This window comes from Bubalus bubalis, chromosome 8, assembly GCF_019923935.1.
Source record: "Bubalus bubalis isolate 160015118507 breed Murrah chromosome 8, NDDB_SH_1, whole genome shotgun sequence".
Lineage (NCBI taxonomy): Eukaryota > Metazoa > Chordata > Mammalia > Artiodactyla > Bovidae > Bubalus > Bubalus bubalis.
The window spans coordinates 80,602,248-80,626,346 of record NC_059164.1 but is presented as its reverse complement, the minus strand read 5'-3'; the positions used below and the strand labels follow the sequence as shown (position 1 = coordinate 80,626,346).

Genomic DNA, 24,099 nt, shown 5'->3' with positions numbered 1-24,099 from the left:
AAGACCAGACTCAGACAGGCAAAAAATATTTACAAAATTCATAATTGATAAAGGATTTATATCACCAATACACTAAGAATCTTACAGCTCAACAATAAGAAAACAATCCAATTTTTTAAAATGGGGAACAGATATAAAAAGAAGACATCAAAGAAGATACACACATATCAAATAAGCATATGAAAAATGCTCCATAGCATTTGTCATTAGGGAACTTCAAATTAAAACCTCAATGAGGGCGTCCTTAGTGGCTCAGTAGTAAAGAATCTGTCAGTGCAGGAGACATGGGTTTGATCCCTGATCTGGGAAGATCCCACATGCCACAGAACAGCTAGGCCCGTGCGCCACAACTATTGAGCCTGAACTCTACAGCCCGGGAGCCATAACTCCTGAGCCCCTGTGCTGCTGAGCACCTGAAACCCATGCTGTACAACAAGGTATCCCACTGCAACGTGAAGCCTGAGCACCGCAACTAGAGAGTAAGCCCCTGCTTGTCACCACAAGAGAAAAGCCCGCACAGCAATGAAGACCCAGCATAGCCAAAGATAAATAGATACATAAATAAAGCAACGAGATACCACTACATATCTATTGTCGGATGTGTTGCTGGAGAGGATGCAGAGAATAGAAACTCTCATTTATTACTAATGGGAATGGAAAATGGTACACTGTGGCAGTTTCTTACAAAGTTAAAAATAGTCTAAACATAATCTTACCTTATGATTCAGCAGTTGCACTTCCAAGTATTTACCCAACTGAACTGAAATTTTATGTCTACATAGAAACCTGCACACAAATGACTGTATCATCAGCTTTGTTCATAATCAACCCAAACTGGGAACAACCAAGATATCCTTCAATAGGTGAAAGGACAACGAAACTGTGGTACATCTGTGCAGTGGGATATTTTTCAGTGATAAACAGAAAAGAGCTATTGAGCCATGAAAAGACGCAGATCAATTTTAAATACACATTGCTAAGTGAGAGATGCCTGTCTGAAAAGACTAAATACTGTATAATTTCAATTATAATCTGGAAAAGTAAAACTGTAGCAATTGCCAGAGGTTTAAGGGGAGCAAGAAATGGTTGAATAGAGTGAAGCAGAGGGGATCTTTTTAGGACAGCAACACTATTTTGTATGATACTTTAGTGGTGGCTACATGAACCTTATATGTGTGTGTGTTAGTTGCTCAGTCATGTCCGACTCTTTGAGACCCCATGGACTGTAGCCTGCCAGGCTCCTCCATCCATGGAATTCTCCAGGCAACAATACTGGAGTGGGTTGCCGTTTCCTTCTCCAGGGGATCTTCCCAGCCCAGGGATTGAACCCAGATCTCCCACACTGCAGGCAGACTATTTACAGTTTGAGTCACCAGGGAAGACTTGTTCAAGAGCCTTACAGCAGTCTTATTCATCAAGTGAGTGAAGTTGCTCAGTCGTGTCCGACCCTTTGTGACCCCCTGGACTGTAGCCCACCAGGCTCCTCTGTCCATGGGATTCTCCAGGCAAGAATATTGGAGTGGGTTGCCATTTCCTTCTCCAGGGGATCTTCCCAACCCAGGGATCGAACCTAGGTCTCCTGCATTGCAGGCAGACGCTTTAACCTCTGAGCCACCAGGGAAGCCCAAGTCTTATTCATAGTAGTCTCAAACTGCAAACAACTGGAATGTCCAACCACAGGTGACATGTGGTATATCCATACAATGGAGTACTGCTCAGCAAGAAAAGGAAATGAATTACTGATACAAGCTACAACTTGATGAATCTCAAAGACATTATGCTAAGCAAGAGAAAACCACATACCCTATGTATGATTCAATTCATCAGAAATTCTACAACATGAAAATTAATTTATAGCTAGTTGCCTGGGCTGGTGAAGGTAGAGACTGATTTCAAAGAGGTAGGAGGAAACTTGTGTTTTTGCAAAAAACTTGTTTTTGTTTTATTTTGTATGGTGCTTAATATGTGTTATACATTTGTTACTATATATATGTAATATAAATATACAATATACTATTTTTTAGAATATACTATTATATAATATACTTATATATTATATGTAGTATAATATATAATATACTATATATGTTATATATATATATATTACACACCACCACCCACCCAGGTGTAACCACCTAGCTGCCAACATTTATGTGTTTTGTGTTTCAGGGAGTGGGCAGGAGTGGTTGGTTCCCTATAGACCTTGAAATCATTACAGAAATGACTCCTCCCCTCTGTAAACTTTCTATACCCAAGTCAAAACCTTTCCAAAATCCTGTAAATCTAAAGTTGTTCATATATCCTCAAGACTTTTACTTCTTGATGTGCATCCATTGATTGAATCCTCATTGAAAGTCAGTGTATCCATTGTCTATTACTGCATAAAAAACACCACAAAATTTAGGGGCTTAAAACAACAATAAAAGGAGATGAAGATCATTGGGGATCATCTTGGAGGCTGGCTAATGTATAGTCAGTGAATAGTTACTTGTGTATTTATGTCCATCTACTTCATTTTATTCCTTAGTGAGTATTTCACCTACCACTTGTGAAGAAAATACCAGTCTTTATTAATTTGGTAGATACTATGATAAATGCAGCTAAGAAGTTTATAATGTTTCAAAATTATAATTGTACATGCATCAGTCTTGAAAAGATTAATATACTTTTAATAAATAAATAAAAAGCAGTTGTAGGAAACTGGAGCTTAAAGTTCTCATATATACCCCATGCCCAGTTTCTTCTATTAACATCTTATATTAGTGCAGTACATTTGTTACAATTAATGAGCAATATTGATACATTTTTATTAACTAAAATCCAACTAAAGTTTATATTAGGGTTTACTCTTCTTGTTATACATTCTATGGATTTTGACCAAAATCCATATAGGTATCCACCTTTACAATATCATATAAAACAAATTTCACTTCCTTAAAAATATCTTTTTGCTCCACCTATGAATCCCTCCCTTGCTCTGAACCCCTAATCTTTTTACTCTTTATGGTTTTGCCTTTTCCATAATGTCATATAGTTGAAATAAGTATTGTGAGCCTTTTCAAATTGACTTATTTCACTTCGCAATACATACCTAAGTTTCCTCCATGTTTGTGTGTGTGTATGACTTGGTAATTCAATTCTTTTTTATTGCTGAGTAATATTCCATTGTCAGTATGTACCACAGTTAATCCATTTACTTATTGAAGAGAATCTTGGTTGCTTCCAAATTTTGAGAATTATGAATAAAGCTGCATAAACATTGATGTGCAGGATTTTGTGTGGATGCATATTTCTTTTTCACTCCTGCTTTTTCAGGTTTTACACTGGACATTTTTTTTCTTCAATGGTTTATTTCTTACATTTCTGAGAAAAACCCTTCATCTTGTCTCTATGACCCTGAATCCCTGTTGCATTCTTGACAAACATTAATTACCACAAGGTTTCCCCAAGACTCCTACAGACATTTAAAAATTTATTGAGTGATTTTCAAAGCCTTTTGGATTTCTAGGTCGATTGCTATTTTCACAGAAAGGCAGAATTCCGTGCTGTAATTGAGATGGGAGCCCCGTATAACTTTTGCCTGGTGCAACTAAAAGTACTTTGAGTGCTTTTCAGTTGATGTTTTAAATGTTTATTTTGTAATTTCTTTTTCTATCCTTAACTGAGCACTTCATTAAGTAAAACTTCTCGCATAACCATATCTGAATTACTGAATGTTCCACTTGACTACAGGATAAAGATTATGTTTCTCTAAAAACATCACACTCAATTCATGTGTTTTTATTACTTTCTAAGCCACTCTAGAGGCCCTAAATACACACATGGCACCAAAACAAACTATTCTGTGTGGAAACACATATTTTGCTTTAGTTCTAGACAGCTGTAGCAGACAGCTGTACTTTCTTAGCTTCACTGTATCCAACCCTTCTTCCTGTGTGAGGGAATTCCCTACTGTCCTAGTGAGAGGCATGCCCTCATTCCCTCTCTGGATGTGTGACAGGCCCTGACCTGATATTTCTCATCTTCAGCAGCCTGGGCATGGCACATGATCATTAGCCAGTGATTGTCTTTCCAGAAATGTAAATCTTGATCAAGTGACACAGAGATGAAGGGGCAATTCCCAGCAGTGGGGAAATTATCTCCAAGAGAATTTGAGGTGGAATCCTAAAGAGGCAGCAACAGGGTCGTATTAAATAAGGTGACTGTGTCCCTCTCAGTCTACTGGGCTATTCGTTGCTAACATTTTCCAGCTTCTTGGCTGCTGGAGTTACCCAGCTCTTTACCCATTTTCAAGACTGGTATTACAACTTCTTGTCAATTCATGAGCCCTTTTTACCCTTCCAATAAATTCCTTTAAGATTGTTATAGTAGCTGTTACTTTCAACAGAAGTATTTTAATTGATGAATCAGCAAAATCAATCCATTCTTTAGGGATTTCCGTGGTGGTCCAGGGGTTAAGACTTCATCTTCCAATGACAGGAGGTGTGGGTGTGATCCCTGATCCAGGGAGCTAAGATCCTACATGCCTCAGGGGCCAAAAAATAAAATAAAATAAAATAAATAAAAGAGAAGCAATGTTGTAACAAATTCAATAAAGAGTTTAAAATGGTCCACATCAAAAGATCTTTTTTAAAAAAATCTATTAATTTTCCCACTATCCATTAAGAAACTTGCAGGTACCAAATATTGTGGGAGGCTTGACATGACGATAAAGAGACATTGTTTCTATTGTGCTACAACCTACAGTCTATTGAAGGATACAGGCCAAGAAAGAGAAGACTATAGTACATGCTTGATGAAGAAGGACATTATTCATTGGGAATATAAAAAAGGAAAATTTATTCCAACCTTAGTGATGGTAGTGGTGGGGGGTGTCAGAGGAAAGTTCAAATGATATTTGAATATGTAAATTTAGGTTTGAAAATGTAAAAATTAGACCTAGTTGAGAGGTAGGAAATGGGGGGGCAGGGGTAAGTGCTTCATATAGTGTGACCAGCCCGTGTGAAGGCCCAGCATTGAAAGATGAACAGGACTTTCAAAGAACTGAAAAGAAGCTCCAGATGACTAAAGTGCAGAGTTTGAGCAGATAAGTCTGGAACTAAAAGTGGGACTCGAATCGTTCAGAGTAATGTGAACCTCTGATGGTGTTAGCACTTTTTCCTAGATGCAGTTGGGATGCAGTTGCAAGCAACTGAAGAGTTTTAAGCAGAAGTCTCAGTATATTGCAGTCTGGTGCTGTTTTCCAAAACTTGTCTATTGATTATAGCCACCCTGTTTTGTTTTTTTCATAGTATATTTTCCATTTTATTGTTTTTTCAGAGAACAGTATTTCTTCAGTCTTTAAGGACTTGCCTCTTTACAAGGGATTTGGTGGAGGGCATGGGGCAGCACCCGCAGGTCTAAATTGAGATGGAGGTGTGCAGTCCTTTCTGGCTTCCCCAGAAGGATTCCTAACTACCTTACTATGAATGGCACAACTCACACAGTAATGTAGTTTCACATACAGCTTGGAAAGCACATAGGCATTGAAAACACTCGCTTCAGAAGTGTCCCTGACAGTAGTGGCCTCTAAGATGTTCTGAATGGCTAACTTCTTACTGGCCTATCCTCAGGCACACATCGGGCAGAGTTAGTGCAGTGAAAGGCTGATTGTAGCCTCGGCCCTTTCTGGCACGACCATTGTTCCTTCTTTTCTTGGAAGCAGGGAGGAAAGAGTGCCCATCCTGGTGTTTTAAAGTGGTATCTCATTGTGTTTTTTTATATAAATTTCCTTAATTTTTGTTGTTGTTGTTTAGATGCTAAGTTGTGTCTGACTCTTTGTGACCCCACAAACTGTAGCCTGCCAGTCTTCTCTGTTCATGGGATTTCCCAGGCAAGAATACTGGATTGGGTTGCCATGTCCTTCTCCAGGGGATCTTCCTGACCCAGGGATAGAACCCTCATCGCCTTCCTAGCAGGCAGATTCTTTACCACTGAGCCACCTGGAAAAGCCCAAATCTCCTTAATGGCTAAATGTTATTGAGCATTATTTCAACTTTCTTTTGTGGCCATTTGTATGTCTTCTTTTGAGAAATATCTATTCAGATCCTTTAACCATTTTAAAATTGGGCTATTTATCTTTCCATTATTGAGTTGCTGAAGTTCTTTATATATCCTACATACAAATCCCTTACTGTATAAATAATTTGTGAAGATATATGTGCTGTCGTTTTTATTTTCTTGATGGTGCCATTCGAAGCAACACAAGCTTTTTAATTTTGATGAGTCCAATTCATCTATTTTTCCTTTTGTCAATTGTGCTTTTGATGTCTCATCTGAGGTTTTGTGTAACCCAAGGTTGCAAATATTTATTCCTATGTTTACTTCCCTGGTGGCTCAGAAGGTAAAGTGTGTGCCAAAGTGCGGGAGACCCGAGTTCAATTCCTGGGTCGGAAAGATCTCCTGGAGAAGGGAATGGCAACCCACTCCAGTAGTTTTGCCCCCCTCCAAAAAAAGGGGCTCAAAGAAATATAGGGGCTTCCCTTGTAGCTCACTCGGAAAAGAATCTTCCTGCAGTGCAGGTGACCTGGGTTCGATCCCTGGGTTGGGTAGATCCCCTGGAGAAGGAAATGGCAACCCACTCCAGTATCCTTGCCTGGAAAATCTCATGGACAGAGGAGCCTGGTGGGCTGCAGTCCATGAGGTCACAAAGAGTCTGGCATGACTGAGTGACTAACACTATGACTAACACTGTGTTTACTTCTCAGAGTTTTTTATTTTAGCTCTTATATTAGGCCTCTGATCCATTCTGAGCTGATTTCTGTACATTGCATGAGGTTGGGGTCAGCTTCATTCTTTTGCATGTGGCTATCAAGTTGTTCAAGCACCGTTTTCTTTGCTATTATTTATATTCTGATAATGGGGAAAAGGGAAATGGGGAGGGGGCTGAACAGTTGTTTTCATCAATCAACAATAATCTCCTTCATCATAACCATTTGTTGAATGGACTATTCTTTCCCATCAAATTGTCTTGGCACCCTTGTTGAAAATCATCTGATCATAAATAAAAGGATGAATCAATTGATCCTAATAATTTTACTAGATTCTAATAATTTAATTGCAGTACTATGTATGAACACAAAATAAGATTCATGTGGTCAGTTAAAAAGTTCTAGTAGAAGTTATTTCCTTTGATCTGCATCACCAATACTGTATTTTAAGGCTATAATGACCTTACTAATGAAAACTTTGAACACTACATAAATGGCTTACTTGTTTATGCTTTCTCTGTCAAGTCTTAGTATATGTAATTAGAAATTTAAAGTATTGTTCTGTAGTCATACTTCCAAATATTCCTGAATATCTATCTCCTAAAGAAAGACAATGCCAAAGAATGCTCAAACTACCGCACAATTGCACTCATCTCACACGCTAGTAAAGTAATGCTCAAAATTCTCTAAGCCAGGCTTCAGCAATACGTGAACTGTGAACTTCCAGATGTTCAAGCTGGTTTTAGAAAAGGCAGAGGAACCAGAGATCAAATTGCCAACATCTGCTGGATCATCGAAAAAGCAGGAGAGTTCCAGAAAAACATCTATTTCTGCTTTATTGACTATGCCAAAGCTTTTGACTGTGTGGATCACAATAAACTGTGGAAAATTCTGAAAGAGATGGGAATACCAGACCACCTGACCTGCCTCTTGAGAAACCTACATACAGGTCAGGAAGCAACAGTTAGAACTGGACATGGAACAACAGACTGGTTCCAAATAGGAAAAGGAGTATGTCAAGGCTGTATATTGTCACCCTGCTTATTTAACTTCTATGCAGAGTACATCATGAGAAATGCTGGGCTGGAAGAAGCACAAGCTGGAATCAAGATTGCTGGGAGAAATATCAATAACCTAAGAAATGCAGATGACACCACCTTTACGGCAGAAAGTGAAGAGGAACTAAAAAGCCTCTTGATGAAAGTGAAAGTGGAGAGTGAAAAAGTTGGCTTCAAGCTCAACATTCAGAAAACTAAGATCATGGCATCTGGTCCCATCACTTCATGGGAAATAGATTGGGAAACAGTGGAAACAGTGTCAGACAGGCTCCAAAATCACTGCAGACAGTGACTGCAGCCATGAAATTAAAAGACACTTACTCCTTGGAAGGAAAGTTATGACCAACCTAGATAGCATATTCAAAAGCAGAGACATTACTTTGCCAACAAAGGTCCGTCTAGTCAAGGCTATGGTTTTTCCAGTGGTCATGTATGGATGTCAGAGTTGGACTATAAAGAAAGTTGAGCGCAGAAGAATTGATGCTTTTGAACTGTGGTGTTGGAGAAGACTCTTGAGAGTCCCTTGGATTGCAAGGAGATCTAACCAGTCCATTCTAAAGAAGATTAGTCCTGGGTGTTCTTTGGAAGGACTGATGCTGAAGCTGAAACTCTGATACTTTGGCCACCTCATGCAAAGAGTTGACTCACTGGAAAAGACTCTGATGCTGGGAGGGATTGGGGGCAGGAGGAGAAAGGGACGACAGAGGATGAGATGGTTGGATGGGATCACCGACTCAATGGACGGGAGTTTGAGTGAACTCCGGGAGTTGGTGATGGACAGGGAGGCCTGGAGTGCTGCAATTCATGGGGTCACAGAGTCGGACATGACTTAGCAACTGAACTGAACTGAACTGAAGAGTACATAAGTATTCTTGTGAAATTAAACATTAACAAAATATTGATTCCAGTAAATTATATATACTCTAAATCTTGACATAATTCAATGTATTCATCTGTCTCTATAACTAAGGCATAACTAATACACCATAACTAACATGTGTAGTTTTGTGTCAGGTTGTGAATCCTGAATTTTTTGACCAAGCAATGCTACAAATAGGAAAAATTGCCTCAGAACAAGCATGAAAAATAATTTCATTATTGGTATCATTTCTGATTCAGAGGTTATAGGCTTCCGAAACTGTCAGAAAGATGAGCTCGGGAGTGACACATTGCTTCAGAGTTTCACTAGTGAAATTGACCTTAAGTTTTATTGCAAATTTTGTGTTGTGTTTTCTTTTCTTTTTTTTGTAGAATTTTTTTGGCTTTGCCACACAGCATGCAGCAGGATCTTAGTTTCTGACCATGGATGAAACCTGTGCACCCTGCAGTAGAAGCAGGAGGTCTTAACCACTGGACCACAAGGGAAGTCCTGTGGTTAAGGACTAATATTTTCATTTATTCTGGTATATATTGCTTTGTGTATGTCTATGTCCCATGCTTTATTTAAGAACAAAGTGATGAATGATATGGGGATTATAATCAGGAGCATCACTGACCTTCACCTTCCCTCCAGCCAGTTCCCCCAAACTCCCTGTCCCCACACCCTCTGTGTTGCCAGTTCCTTTCAGAGTGAATGAGAACTTAATCCCCAAAACCCTGGTAGAGACTCCAAAGTGTCCCCCTAACTCTTTCTTTTCCTTTGACTTCCATTCCTGGGAAGGCACCTCAATTTGAAGGTATGGGAAAGCCCAGAATGGTGATAGACATGAAGGAAAGGCTTTACCCTCACAGAAAGAGACTGAAGGGTTCAGCATAGTCAAGTGAGGGTCCCCATAGTCTGGGGTGCCAAAAATCTGGCGCTGGGACCAGAGAAAAGGATGCTGGTCTCTCAAAGAAAGGAGACACAGTAGCCTCAGAATCCTCTCATTTGGAATAAGCAGTGCATGATCATTTGGCTTTCTGGTGAACCACACTCAGTTGCAGAAGCACACTTGGCCCATGTGTTTCTCAAGCCTGAGCTGCTGGGTGATGTGGGTTTTAGACACTTATGTTGAGATGGATTCTGAGGCTATGTTTAGGATGAGCAGGAAAGAATGCTTTCATTAATGATACCCATCATTGAAGTGGAATGGGAGCATGGGGTTCACATTGTAATATTTATGTGTGTGTGCTCAGTTGTGTCTGACTCTGTGCAACCCCATGGACTGTAGCCTATCAGGCTCCTCTGTCCATGGAATTCTCCAGGCAAGAATACTGGAGTGGCTTGCCATTACCTTCTCAAGGGCATCGTTGTGACCCAGGGATCAAACTGGGGTCTCCTGCACTGCAGCCAGATTCCTTATGATCTGAGCCAACAGAGAAGCCCTTGTAATATTTAGGAATTTAGTTTATCTGTAATGAAATTGGAAAAAATAGTGGCATAATCATATTACCAGTTTTATGTCTTTATTGGTCCAGGGTTTATTTGGCAGATCCAAAAGTAGGAAGTCAAGAGATACCTGGAGAACAGGCAACTTTAGCCTTGCAGTACAAAATGAAGCAGGTGAAAGGCTAATATAATTTTGCCAAGAGAATGCACTGGTCATAGTAAACACTCTCTTTCAACAACACAGGAGAAGACTCTACACATGGACATCACCAGATGGTCAATATCAAAATCAGATTGATTATATTCTTTGCATCCAAAGATGGAGAAACTATACACAGTCAGCAAAAACAAGACCAGGAGCTGATGGTGACTCAGATCATGAACTCCTTATTGCCAAATTCAGACTTAAATTGAATAAAGTAGGGAAAACCACTAGACCATTCAGTATGATCTAAATCAAATCTCTTACGATTATACAGTGGAAGTGACAGATTCAAGGGATTAGATCTGATAGACAAAGTGCCTGAAGAACTATGGATGGAGGTTCATGACATTGTACTGTAGGCAGTGATCAAGACCATCCCCAAGAAAAAGAAATGCAAAAGGGCAAAATGGTTGTCTGAGGAGGCCTTAAAAATACTTGAGAAAAGAAGAGATGCTAAAGGCAAAGGAAAAAAAGATGTACCCATTTGAATGCAGAGTTCCAAAGACTAGCAAGGAGAGATAAGAAAGTCTTCCTCAGTGACCAATGCAAAGAAATAAGGAAAACAATAGAATGGGAAAGACCAGAGATCTCTTCAAGAAAATTAGAGATACCAAGGAACATTTCATGCAAAGACGGGCTCAATAAAAGACAGAAATGGTATGGACCTAACAGAAGCAGAAGATACTAAGAAGAGGTGGCAAAAATACACAGAATTATACAAAAAAGATCTTCATGATCCAGATAACCATGATGGTGTGATCATTCACTTAGAGCCAGACATCCTGGAATGTGAACTCAAGTGGGCCTTAGGAAGCATCACTATGAAGAAAGTTAGTGGAGGTGATGGAATTCCAGTGGAGCTATTTCAAATCCTAAAAGATGATGCTGTGAAAGTGCCGCACTCACTATGTCAGCAAATTTGGAAAACTCAGCAGTGGCCACAGGACTGGAAAAGGTCAGTTTTCATTCCAATCCCAAAGAAAGGCAAAGACAAAGAATGCTCAAACTACTGCACAATTGCACTCATCTCAGACGCTAGCAAAACAATGCTCAAAATTCTCTAAGCCAGGTTTCAACAGTATGTGAACTGTGAATTTCCAGATGTTCAAGCTGGATTTAGAAACGGCAGAGGAACCAGAGATCAAATTGCCAACATCTGTTGGATCATTGAAAAAGCAAGAGAGTTTCATAAAAACCATCTACTTCTGCTTTATTGACTATGCCAAAGCCTTTGACTGTGTGGATCACAACAAACTACTCCAAATTTTTCAAGATGGAAATACCAGACCCCCTGACCTGCCTCCTGAGAAATCTGTATGCAGGTCAGGAAGCAACAGTTAGAACTGGACATGGAACAACAGACTGATTCCAAATAGGAAAAGGAATACGTCAAGGTCACCCTGCTTATTTAACTTATATGCAGAGTACATCATGTGAAATGCCAGGCTAGATGAAGCACAAGCTGGAATCAAGATTGCCAGGACAAATATCAATAACCTCAAATATGCAGATGACACTACCCTTATGGCAGAAAGCAAAGAGGAATGAGAGCCTCTTGATGAAAGTGAAAGAGGAGAGTGAAAAAGTTGGCTTAAAACTCAACATTCCAAAAACTAAGATCATGGCATCCAGTCCCATCACTTCATGGCAAATAGATGGGGAAACAATGGAAACAGTGAGACTTTATTTTCTTGGGCTCCAAAATCACTGCAGATGGTGACTGCAGCCATAAAATTAAAAGACACTTGCTCCTTGGAAGAAAAGCTATGACAAACCTAGACAGCATATTAAAAAGCAGAGATATTACTTTGCCAACAAAGGTCCATTTAGTCAAAGCTATGGTTTTTCCAGTAGTCATGTATGGGTGTTAAGAATTGGACCATAAAGAAAAATGAACACCAAAGAAGTGATGCTTTTGAATTGTGGTGTTGGAGACTCTTGCGAGTCCCTGGACTGCAAGAAGATCAAACCAGTCAATCACAAGGAAATCAATTCTGAATATTCATTGGAAGGACTGATGCTGAAGCTGCAATATTGTGGTCACCTAATGCAAAGAACTAACTCATCGAAAAAGACCCTGATGCTGGGAAAAATTGAGGGCAGGAGGAGAAGGGGACGACAGAGGATGAGATGGTTGGATGGCATCACCAACTCAATGGACATGAGTTAGAGTAAGCTCTGAGAGTTGGTGATGGACAGGGAAGCCTGGTGTGTTGTAGTCCATAGGGTTGCAATGAGTTGGACACAATTGAGCAACTGAACTGAACTGACAATGTCCTCAGAGAGGCAGGTCTTTCTCTCTTTCCTTAATCCAGCCATCCTTAACATGTGCTTGTTCCTTTGTAGTTACAAGATGGTTGCTCAAGCTCCAGTATTGCATTTGAGATCCAGTTGTAAAGCAAAATAAAAGGCAAGATCAGCTAAATTGGCCTTCCATTTTAAGAAAGTATTCTCAGAAATCTCATCCAACAACGTCCACTTAGATTTCATTGGCCAAGACTGCATAGTATGGTCACGTCCTTCATCTGCAAGAAGTGCTGGGAGATGTAGTTTTTAAGCCAGGGACACTTATACAGCCATCAAAACTAGTGTTCTTTCCTTATGATCAGGGAGAATCCCTATCAGGAAGGCCTCTTAGTTTCACCTACGATTCCTGTTTTATAAATAGGCATCCTTCAGCTTTACTGAACCAGCAAGAACTGCTCCCCTACCACCTCCAACACACATGCGCGCACACACACACACAAAAGCAGCACTGCTTTTCTGCAAAGTGTGGGCCAGTGAACTGTGTAAAAGATGAGGGTGGGAAGAACACATGTATCACATTAGTGTTTTACTACTGAAACTGAGCTTAAAATTTTATCATAAGATTTTATGTGTTATTTTCTTTTATTCTGGAATATATATTACTATAGTTGGGATCAACATAAATCTCAGGAGCACTGATATCATTGTGGAACAGCTCATTATTCTTTAGGATCCCAGATCCACATTAACTAGCAGTATACTTTGGGCAAGACACTCAATCTATGCCTTGTTTTCCTAATTTGTAAACTGTTGATAGTACTTTTTATGGGAAAGGTGATCAGATAATTTATGTTCAAACTTGAAAAATTTATATTCTGGAGTGAGTGAAGTTGCTCAGTCGTGTCCGACTCTTTGAGATATCATGGACTGTAGCCTACCAGGCTCCTCCATCCATGGAATTTTCCAGACAAGAGTACTGGAGTGGGTTGCCATTTCCTTCTCCAGAGGATCTTCCCGACCCAGGAATCGAACCCTGTTCTCCCATATTGCAGGCAGACGCTTTACCTTCTGAGCCACCAGGGAAGCCCCATAATGGAAGGGGGATAGTATTAGTAATTATGCTTGTACAAGTGGCACAAACAAGGACCACACCAGGCAGCCTGAGGACTATGGTCATCCTATTTTTAAATGCAGGTGTGAGCGTGCATGCTCAGTTGCTTAGTTGTGTCGGATTCCTTGAGACCCCATGGACTGTAGCCTGCCAATCTTCTCTGTCCATGGAATTTTCCAGGCAAGAATACTGGAGCTGACTGCCATTTCCTACTGCATGGGATCTTCCCTGCCAAGGGACTGAACCCAAGTCTCTTGCATTGGCAGGTGGATTCTTTACCACTGTGCCACTTGGGAAGCCCTTTAGACGCAGTTGAGAGAATTAAATGAGAAAATAAATATAAAGCACTTAGCACAGAGCCTGACACACAGTAAGTATTCAGGACATACTAGACAATATTTGATTTTACTATTGAATTGAAAAGTTTTATTGTTTTGGCTTTGCTTTTCTCTAACAATACTAAGCTTGATATTCTTCTTTTATGATAAAGGATAATGGGCTAAAATAAAGAGAGGTTAAGTTTTCAAAACTGAGAAAAACCCAATTGAAAATTAAACATCCAACCTCTCTAAAGGAGGAACAATGTTGAAAGACACTGCAGAAATTCTTAGTTATAAGGAAGATTCTGGAATTACAGTGCACGACCTGTCTGTGACCTGTTTGTACCATCAGAAGCATGAATGAAAGAACTGGAATTTTAATGATTTTGTGTAACATTTCTCAAAGGTTTTGATCTGAAGATCCCTTTACACTTAAAAAATTTTTTGAGCACCACAAAAAAGCTTTGATTTATATGAGTTATATCTATTGATATTAGAAATAAAAATGGAGGCAATTTAAAAATATTCATTTAGGAAATTCCCCGGCAGTACAGTGCTTAGGACTCCACACTTTCACTGTCAAGGGCCTGCCCTGGACCCTTGGTCAAAGAACTAGGATCCCTCAAGCCACTCCACGTGGCCAAAAAATTATTTTTTTCATTTAAGATAATTTCATCATATATTAAAACAGCTAACATATTTAAATGAAAGAAACTATCTTTATAAAAGAAAAACTGTTAGAGGGTTCATGTTTTACCTTTCTACAGATCTCTTTTTTGACTGGTTTAATAGAGTTGAATTTGTTGCATTATGTTATGGTAGACCATTCCCATAGAAAAGAAATGCTAAAAAGCAAAATGGCTGTCTGAGGAGGCCTTACAAATAGCTGTGAAAAGAAGAGAAGCGAAAAGCAAAGGAGAAAAGGAAAGATATAAACATCTGAATGCAGAGTTCCAAAGAATAGCAAGAAGAGATAAGAAAGCCTTCTTCAGCGATCAATGCAACGAAATAGAGGAAAACAACAGAATGGGAAAGACTAGGGATCTCTTCAAGAAAATCAGAGATACCAAGGGGATGGGCTCGATAAAGGACAGAAATGGTATGGACCTAACAGAAGCAGAAGATATTAAGAAGAGATGGCAAGAATACACAGAAGAATTGTACAAAAAAGATCTTCACGACCCAGATAATCACGATGGTGTGATCACTGACCTAGAGCCAGACATCCTGGAATGTGAAGTCAAGTGGGCCTTAGAAAGCATCACTAAGAACAAAGCTAGTGGAGGTGATGGAATTCCAGTTGAGCTATTCCAAATCCTGAAAGATGATGCTGTGAAAGTGCTGCACTCAATATGCCAGCAAATTTGGAAAACTCAGCAGTGGCCACAGGACTGGAAAAGGTCAGTTTTCATTCCAATCCCAAAGAAGGGCAATGCCAAAGAATGCTCAAACTACCGCACAATTGCACTCATCTCACACGCTAGTAAAGTAATGCTCAAAATTCTCCAAGCCAGGCTTCAGCAATATGTGAACCGTGAACTTCCTGATGTTCAAGCTGGTTTTAGAAAAGGCAGAGGAACCAGAGATCAAATTGCCAACATCCACTGTATCATGGAAAAAGCAAGAGAGTTCCAGAAAAACATCTATTTCTGCTTTATTGACTATGCCAAAGCCTTTGACTGTGTGGATCACAATAAACTGTGGAAAATTCTGAAAGAGATGGGAATACCAGACCACCTGATCTGCCTCTTGAGAAATCTGTATGCAGGTCAGGAAGCAACAGTTAGAACTGGACATGGAACAACAGACTGGTTCCAAATAGGAAAAGGAGTTCATCAAGGCTGTATATTGTCACCCTGTTTATTTAACTTATATGCAGAGTACATCATGAGAAACGCTGGACTGGAAGAAACACAAGCTGGAATCAAGACTGCCGGGAGAAATATCAATAACCTCAGATATGCAGATGACACCACCCTTCTGGCAGAAAGTGAAGAGGAACTAAAAAGCCTCTTGATGAAAGTGAAAGTGGAGAGTGAAAAAGTTGGCTTAAAGCTCAACATTCAGAAAACGAAGATCATGGCATCCGGTCCCACCACTTCATGGGAAATACATGGGCAAACAGTGGAAACAGTGTCAGACTTTATTTTTCTGGGCTCCAAAATTACTACAGATGGTGACTGGAGCCATGAAATTAAAAGACGCTTACTCCTTGGAAGGAAAGTTATGACCAACCTAGATAGCACATTCAAAAGCAGAGACATTACTTTGCCAACAAAGGTTCGTCTAGTCAAGGCTATGGTTTTTCCTGTGGTCATGTATGGATGTGAGAGTTGGACTGTGAAGAAGGCTGAGCACCTAAGAATTGATGCTTTTGAACTGTGGTGTTGGAGAAACTCTTGAGAGTCCCTTGGACTGCAAGTAGATCCAACCAGTCTATTCTGAAGGAGATCAGCCCTGGGATTTCTTTGGAAGGAATGATGCTAAAGCTGAAACACCAGTACTTTTGGCCACCTCATGCGAAGAGTTGACTCATTGGAAAAGACTCTGATGCTGGGAGGGATTGGGGACAGGAGGAGAAGGGGACAACAGAGGATGAGATGGCTGGATGGCATCACTGACGCGATGGACGTGAGTCTGAGTGAACTCCGGGAGTTGGTGATGGAGAGGGAGGCCTGGCATGCTGCACTTCATGGGGTTGCAAAGAGTCGGACATGACTGAGCGACTGATCTGATCTGATCTGATGGTAGAAAAGTATGAATAAGATACACTGTTGGAAAAGTGAGGGCATATTTTAATAGCTTTTCTAGATAATTATGGTTATTCTTTGATACTATACCAAAACTCCACAGTAGTTTCTTAAAGGTTTATTATAAATTGAGATCTGAAATCATATCAATTAACTTTTTATACTGTTACATTAAAGCTCATCAGTCTGTTCTGCACTTTGAATGAATCTTTAACTCGTGATTTTGTAACATCATCCATTATTCAGTTGGAAAATACTGTTTCACTGAGTTGGGCAGATATTTCAAATGGTCACACATTTCAGAAGCCTAATACTTAAGAACATTCTAGAAAATATATGACACACATTCCATTAGCCATCAGAATGATGGTATCATCACATGTCACGTTGCCTCTGGAAAACTCCATGGTGGATTTATGAAAAAATGAGAATAATAAAGGCAAATCATGTCTTATTATGAAAAATTTTGATTGTATTATTCATTGAAAAAGTTTTAGTTTCAGGCCACACTTTAAGAACAGTTGATATGGTATGATATGAGCTATTAGATAAACAAAGAAAACAAACAAAAAAACTTACCACCTCCTTTTCTCTTTTAAAAACCATAACATAACTGACATAACACACAAACAGTAAAAGGCTAAAATATAGTCTCTGGTGGCAATTGCAAGTCTCTTCACAATTGAAAAGCTTGTAGAAACATATGACTTGTAATTTAAAGGTCTTTCTCATTTTTTTGGAATTTGAATCCTGTTAATCATTAGCATTTCAAAGCATGAGAGTAACTCTCTTTGGGGAGCTCAAAGTGCTTCACTTCTTGGTCTTCTCCCCATTTCCCCTCACCCCCACCCCTGTCCAAGATGTAATCTTCGCAGAAACATACAGGGTGGCAGAATAATACTAAAAATATTTTAGTACATGTTTTGTTTGCAACCTAGATTGGAAGCTAGTCATTTTCTATGGAACAAGTTTTCTTTGCAAGTATAGAATAGAAGATGATATTCTTACATGAAATTTGTTGCATGTGAGGAACTGCTAGATAAACCTGTTTTGCTCTCCTTGTTCTATTATTCCAGGGCTTTCAAAGTAGGATGATAGCGCAGGCTGGTCCTAGTTTTTGGAAAAAGCTGCTTGCTTACTAGTTTAGGCTTCAGGAAATTCATTCAGCAATACTGCCAAGGAGAAACGTTTTTAGGCGCCTTGCTCCTTACTCTTCAGTTGCCCAATGTACTTACCACATCCTTCTGGCTGCATGGTAGGTCCTACTGTGTGGTCTCTTGGGAAATGAACCGATTTCAAGATTACCTACCTTTCAGCAAACACCTTTTGTACTTTCTTTTAGGTAAGTCTTATTTTATCTTAGATCAGTCTAGACTCAGATACAGTGTTGCTGCTGCTGCTGCTGCTGCTAAGTCGCTTCAGTCGTGTCCGACTCTGTGCGACCCCATAGACGGCAGCCCATCAGGCTCCACCGTCCCTGGGATTCTCCAGGCAAGAACACTGGAGTGGATTGCCATTTCCATCTCCAATGCATGAAAGTGAAAAGTTAAAGTGAAGTTGCTCAGTCGTGTCCGACTCTTAGCGACCCCATGGACTGCAGCCCACCAGGCTCCTCCGTCCATGGGATTTTCCAGGCAAGAGTACTGGAGTGGGGTGCCATTGCCTTCTCTGCAGATAGAGTGTTAGGAGATGTCAAATCAATTAAAATTATTTACACTAAAGCATGAATGAAAGACGGATATCAAGTGTTCAAGAACCAAGAACAAACTGAAGGACTGAACAAATAAACTTGAAAAGGGGTGACTACATGTGGCCACAACGCAGTACTCAGCTTTTCTTTGCAACCATAATAAAAGCCAGTAAGATATAGCACAGGGAACTCTACTCAATACTCTGTAAACACCTGTGAGGAAAAAGAATTCTTAAAAATGGATATATGTATACAGGATTCACTTTGCTATACACCAGAAACTATCACAACACTGTGAATCAACTGTATACTCCAATTAAAAAAACCCCCAAAACAGTAAGTCATTTAAGTTTTAATCTCATTGTCTTAAGTGCCCAGGCCATAACTGAAGAACAGGCTGGTAATGCAATGAGACCTGAGATCACTAAATGGTTATGTTTTGCAGACCCACAGATTTAGATAGTTAAGGTTAAACGGGTGTAGTGACAAGACAACTCTCATTTGAGCAGTTGAGTGTTTTGACTTCAAGGCCGTTGGTAATAATTCTGAGACCCTCTTGACATTTCATTATTTCTCGTATTTGTTTTTTTAACTTCAGCACTATTAAAATTCCACACTCTGATTTACAACTGTTTTTAGGTTAAGACGGGGCCTGGAACTTGGGTATACATGACATAGTTTAAGCTAATGCCACCTCCACCCTCTTTTGCAGGGCGCCCTCTCTTCCCTTGTCGCAGCGTTCCAACTCCCGGGCTTGGCTGAGGGTAGACTACGGGGTGACTACCCTGCCCAAAAAGCCATTAAAGGCGTATTCCTGAATCTTCAGATTCTCGCTCTCGCCATGACCTTTCAACAAGCAGGCGGTACGGCGCCTGCGGTGATCCGGAGCCGGCAGTGCGCGCTGGATGCAAGCAACAGGCACGACCGACGTGCCATTACTGCGCTTCTCCAGCGACAGCAGTAGGCGGCACAGGAATCTTCTTTCTTTAACCCTTCTTCACACACAGTCCCACCCTCACCGGAAGTGAAGCTGTCTCTCTACGTTACGTCACTTCCGGCCCGGAGCCAGTCGCTTGGCGGAAGCGAGCACGTCCGTGCGCGGTAACTTTGTTCCCGCCTCCTTTGCCCCTGACACCACTCACCTTCGGCTTTCTCGGAGCGCGACGTACGTGCGCGCTCCCGGCCTTGCGCCAGGGCCGAGGGGAAAGGCCGAAAGAGCGAGGCTAGAAGGAGGGGTTGCGGAGGTTAGGGCCCAACCAGCAAGTCCTGTCGTCCTCCCTCCTCCTGACGAAGAGCGGAGAGGGAAGGGGAGGAGCGAGCCGGGCCGGCCGCGCACTCCAGGAGCCTCCTCGTGGAGGGGGGGAGCGGAGAAAAAGGGCAGCACCGCCACCTCTGCTCGCGGCGGCGGAGGAAGAAGAAAGTCAGGGCCCCTACCCACCGGCACAGACTCAGAAACGCCCCCCCCCCCCCCGCCCCCATCTCCCCGGAAACAGCCCCCCGCCCAACCCCGCACACTCGCTGCCCCAACCGTGAGCCGCAGCCGGGTCGCCCCCGCCTCGCCCCGCCCCGCCCCGCCGCCCGTCCCTGCGGGCAGCAGAGTGCGCGAGGCCTTAGGCCGGGAGTTGTTGTCAGGCCCAGGCCACTTCCGAGGCGCCCGCCGTGTGTCGCCGCCACTACAGGAGGACGACGTCGACGCTGAGAAGGAGGAGGAGGCGGCGGAGGCGTGTTGTTGTCTTGCCCACTCCCCTCCCCTGAACTCGCACCCAACGTCAGGGCGCGATGAAGTGAAGCGGCGACGAAGGTGGTACTTCCGCGTTGCGCTGCCGGAGCCGAGAGCGCAGCCGAGGCCGCTCCCCCACCCCTGGGGGGCACTTGGAGGACTCCGGACTCCCCCGCAGGTCAGCGCCCGGCGCATCTGGTGTTTTTGCGGCTGAAGCTAGGACGACGAGAGCGATCGGGAGCTCCTCCGCCCGGATTCCTGCTGCCCTCGGCCCCGGAGGCCGCTACGTACCCCACTGTGACCTGGAACCCAGGGACCCAAGTCCCGATCCGGATTATCGTGGCGTTTCTACCGGACGGCCCTGGTGCTCGGTGTCCCTCCGCCGCCGCTGCCGCCGTTCCCGTTTCCGGCGGGGGAGATGGCCAGGATCTGACCCGGGAGGAGGCCGCACCCGCGCCGCGCTCTGCGGCGGGCTCTAGGCGATGCCGAGCAGCTCGGACACGGCGCTGGGGGGAGGCGGGGGCTTGAGCTGGGCGGAGAAGAAGTTGGAGGAACGCCGCAAACGGAGGCGATTCCTGTCCCCTCAGCAGCCGCCGCTGCTGTTGCCGCTCCTGCAGCCGCAGCTCCTGCAACCGCCGCCGCCCCCGCCGCCTCTGCTCTTCCTGGCTGCTCCCGGCACGGCCGCCGCCGCAGCCGCCGCCGCCGCGGCCTCCTCCTCTTGCTTCAGCCCGGGTCCCCCTCTGGAGGTCAAGCGGCTGGCGAGAGGCAAGAGGCGCGCAGGAGGGCGGCAGAAGCGGCGCCGCGGGCCCCGCGCCGGGCAGGAGGCGGAGAAGCGTCGGGTCTTCTCGCTGCCCCAGCCGCAGCAGGACGGCGGTGGCGGTGCTAGTAGCGGCGGGGGTGTGACCCCGCTGGTGGAGTACGAGGATGTAAGCTCCCAGTCCGAGCAGGGGCTGCTGCTGGGGGGGGCCAGCGCGGCAACGGCGGCGACGGCTGCCGGGGGAACGGGGGGCAGCGGCGGGAGTCCGGCCTCCTCCTCCGGCACCCAGCGTCGCGGGGAGGGGTCGGAGCGCAGGCCCCGCCGGGACCGCCGCAGCAGCAGCGGCCGCAGCAAGGATCGCCACCGCGAGCACCGGCGGCGGGACGGGCAGCGCGGCGGCGGCGAGGCCTCCAAATCCCGCAGCCGCCACGGCCACGGCGGCGAGGAGCGGGCCGAGGCCGGCAAGAGCGGTAGCAGCAGCAGCAGCGGCGGCCGGCGGAAAAGCGCCTCGGCCACGTCCAGCAGCAGCAGCAGCCGCAAGGACCGAGACCCGAAGGCCCATCGAAGCCGGACTAAATCGTCCAAAGAACCGCCTTCGGCCTATAAGGAGCCGCCCAAGGCCTACCGGGAGGACAAGACCGAGCCCAAGGCCTACAGGCGGCGGCAGCGGTCCCTGAGCCCGCTGGGAGGCCGGGACGACAGCCCGGTGTCTCACCGGGCCTCGCAGAGCCTGCGGAACCGCAAGTCTCCCAGTCCGGCGGGAGGTGGCAGCAGCCCCTACTCGCGGCGGCTGGCCCGCTCCCCGAGCCCCTACAGCCGCCGCCGCTCCCCCAGCTACAGCCGCCACAGCTCCTACGAGCGCGGCGGCGACGTGTCCCCTAGCCCCTACAGCAGCAGCAGCTGGCGCCGCTCCCGGAGCCCCTACAGCCCCGTGATCAGGTGAGTTCGGCGTCCCGAGCGTCCGTCATGGGCTGGGCCGGCCGGAGCCCGGAGGCTGGGCTGGAGGTGATGAGACTCCGCAAAATTCGGGTCCTCGGGCGGGGCGAAAAACTCCACCTCGATCGGGGCTTCCGGTGGGGAGGGGCGCTTTCGCGCGCCCGGGACCCCTGGTGGGGGGATTTGGAGGGGACAAAGCGACAGGTCCAGCAGACTCTCTCCTCGCTCTGGAAATGAAGGGTGGGGAAGAGTTCAAAGTTTTAAACTTGTTGCATTAATATATTAATAGATTTCTCTAAACTGCTCTTAGCTTTTTCCAGCCCAATTGCTTTGGCTAAACTGAAAGGTGGTTGGATTTGTCATGATTTGAAAGCTCTCAGAAGAGGTTTCATTGCTGGAGACGTAGGACTGGGTTATGGCTTAGGGAGTCAATATTGTAAAGGAGAGTCGGCACCAGATGCTGATGTCAAAGTTAGGTGTGGGTTGCATATGTTGCATATGAGGAGTACAGCGATGGGAGAAGCAGCCTTTCTGTAAAGATCGTTGTTTCAGTATGTGAAACAGCTGAAGTGAAAGCTCATGGTTATAAATTCGAAGATACTTATTTTATATTCTTGTGTGGAATAGTTTTTTCAGCTGACCTTCCAGTCCTGGTTTTAGAAAAAAATGGCGAGATTGTGGTTTCATTGTTTGTGTGACACTCAGTTGCTGATAACGTCATTTAAATACAGTCTAGTTGCTGTGATCCAATATAGTGACCGAGTGAATGACTTAGTACTGAACGTTTCTTACACTATTACACTATTTGCTATTTAAATTATTTACGTTACAGTTAACTGGACCTTTAAGTATCAGGATTTTTGTTTTAAGTATCTTTGAAAAGTATAATTTGATCTAGTGAAATTGGAGTAATTCTTTTATGCAGCTGTTATGCCTTACCTGTTATATAATACTATTCTCTAAAAAAAGTGTGTGCCTTGATGTACATTTATATCTGTTAAGCAAAATAAATTGAAAGTAACTTTTGAGGATATTTCATGTTCTTAAATTCCCTTTAGATGTGTAGGAATTCTAGGCTTTATAGTTTAGGGTATTGGAAAATGTCGGTTTTTTTTTTTTTTTTTTCCTATTGGTCTTTTCAGTAATGCCAAGCAGCTGCTGAGCGTGGTTATGTTGACTACAATATGTGTACCTGTAAAATTAGATCTTCTTGAAGCGTCAGCTTAGTGTTTGTAAAGATGTGATTCCAGTAGAGATGTGTTTGCCTTTAAACCAAAACAGCAGTATAAATCTCTTCATTCTTGCAGGGTTGCAGCACACTTATAGTGCTAGTTGATGTGTTAAGCAGAGAATATCAAGATTGAACACTCAATTTCACCATATCTAGCTTCTATATCTTGTAAGAGTTTATATTTTACTTTAAATGAAATAGGTTTGCCAAAATGTTTATATTTTTTGCAGGTAAATTTGTTTTTGACTGATTAGGTCTAAGTTTCAGTGCTTTAGATAGATATTAAGCATATGATGCAGGTTTAAGAATGAATTTTGTGTTTATCAGATTTTTTAGTTGCTAGGTACTTCAGTAAGGTCCTTTATTATCTAATAGTGCTGTGTATTTTGTATTTATTACAGAGCAGCGTTATGTGTGGTTAGGGGTGTTATTTTATATTTAGCAAATATTTATTGAGCATGTATTATATGCCAGATAACTGTTTTAGGGACTGAAATATAGCAGTGAAGAAAGACAAGGTCCTTCCCCTTATGAGCCTGGCATTCTAGAGGATCATTCATACAGAATCTTTGCATGGTGTCTGTACTGATCACCCATGTTTATAAATGGTTGGATTTGGAAGAAGCTTTAGAATATATTGGCCAACATTCCTGACAGCTAGCCTTTTGACTGTGTGCATGTATACATCTAGAGGTGGGAAGATGTTATATTACTTTGCGATAGCCTATTCTGTTAGATTTGGAGCTTCTACTCCTGGTTTGCCCAGTTTCTTAGCAAGTCCCTGGGAGATTCCATTTCCTAAACTTTAACAGGGAAATACTTGTTTTTTTGGGTTATTTCAAGGATTAAATGAAAAATTTGTGTTTTGTGTGTATTTAAAATTGGTAAATTTTACTGTATTTAAATTACATCTCAATAAAACTGATATTTTTAAATGGAAAAAATTTGTATAGAAATATTATAGACTATCACAGAAATATAACATTGTAGAATATTTATAGAATAGCTTGAATTGCT

At 43.0% G+C, this 24,099-nt stretch overlaps 1 protein-coding gene, 1 non-coding gene and 1 pseudogene across 6 annotated transcripts in view; 1 reads left to right on the top strand and 2 right to left on the bottom strand.

Moving 5' to 3' along the window:
* Positions 1-1,549: 1,549 nt before the first annotated feature.
* TRNAC-GCA lies at positions 1,550-1,621 on the bottom strand. Its single transcript has one exon. It is a non-coding gene; the product is annotated as a tRNA-Cys (tRNA).
* Positions 1,622-4,536: 2,915 nt separating this feature from the next.
* LOC112586418 lies at positions 4,537-16,987 on the bottom strand (annotated as a pseudogene).
* Positions 16,988-20,389: 3,402 nt separating this feature from the next.
* The window catches only part of CDK13 (cyclin dependent kinase 13), a 122,858-nt gene continuing 119,148 nt past the window's right edge, over positions 20,390-24,099 (top strand). For 2 of the 5 annotated variants that reach the window (XM_006058829.3, XM_006058830.3), the window contains exon 1: positions 20,392-21,854. In XM_006058829.3, the coding sequence (XP_006058891.2) occupies positions 20,641-21,854 (1,214 nt within the window). In that variant the 5' untranslated portion in view covers positions 20,392-20,640. Of the gene's footprint in view, positions 21,855-24,099 lie in introns of all 5 variants that reach the window. The other 3 variants (XM_025291397.2, XM_025291395.2, XM_006058831.3) reach the window with 3 other exon arrangements.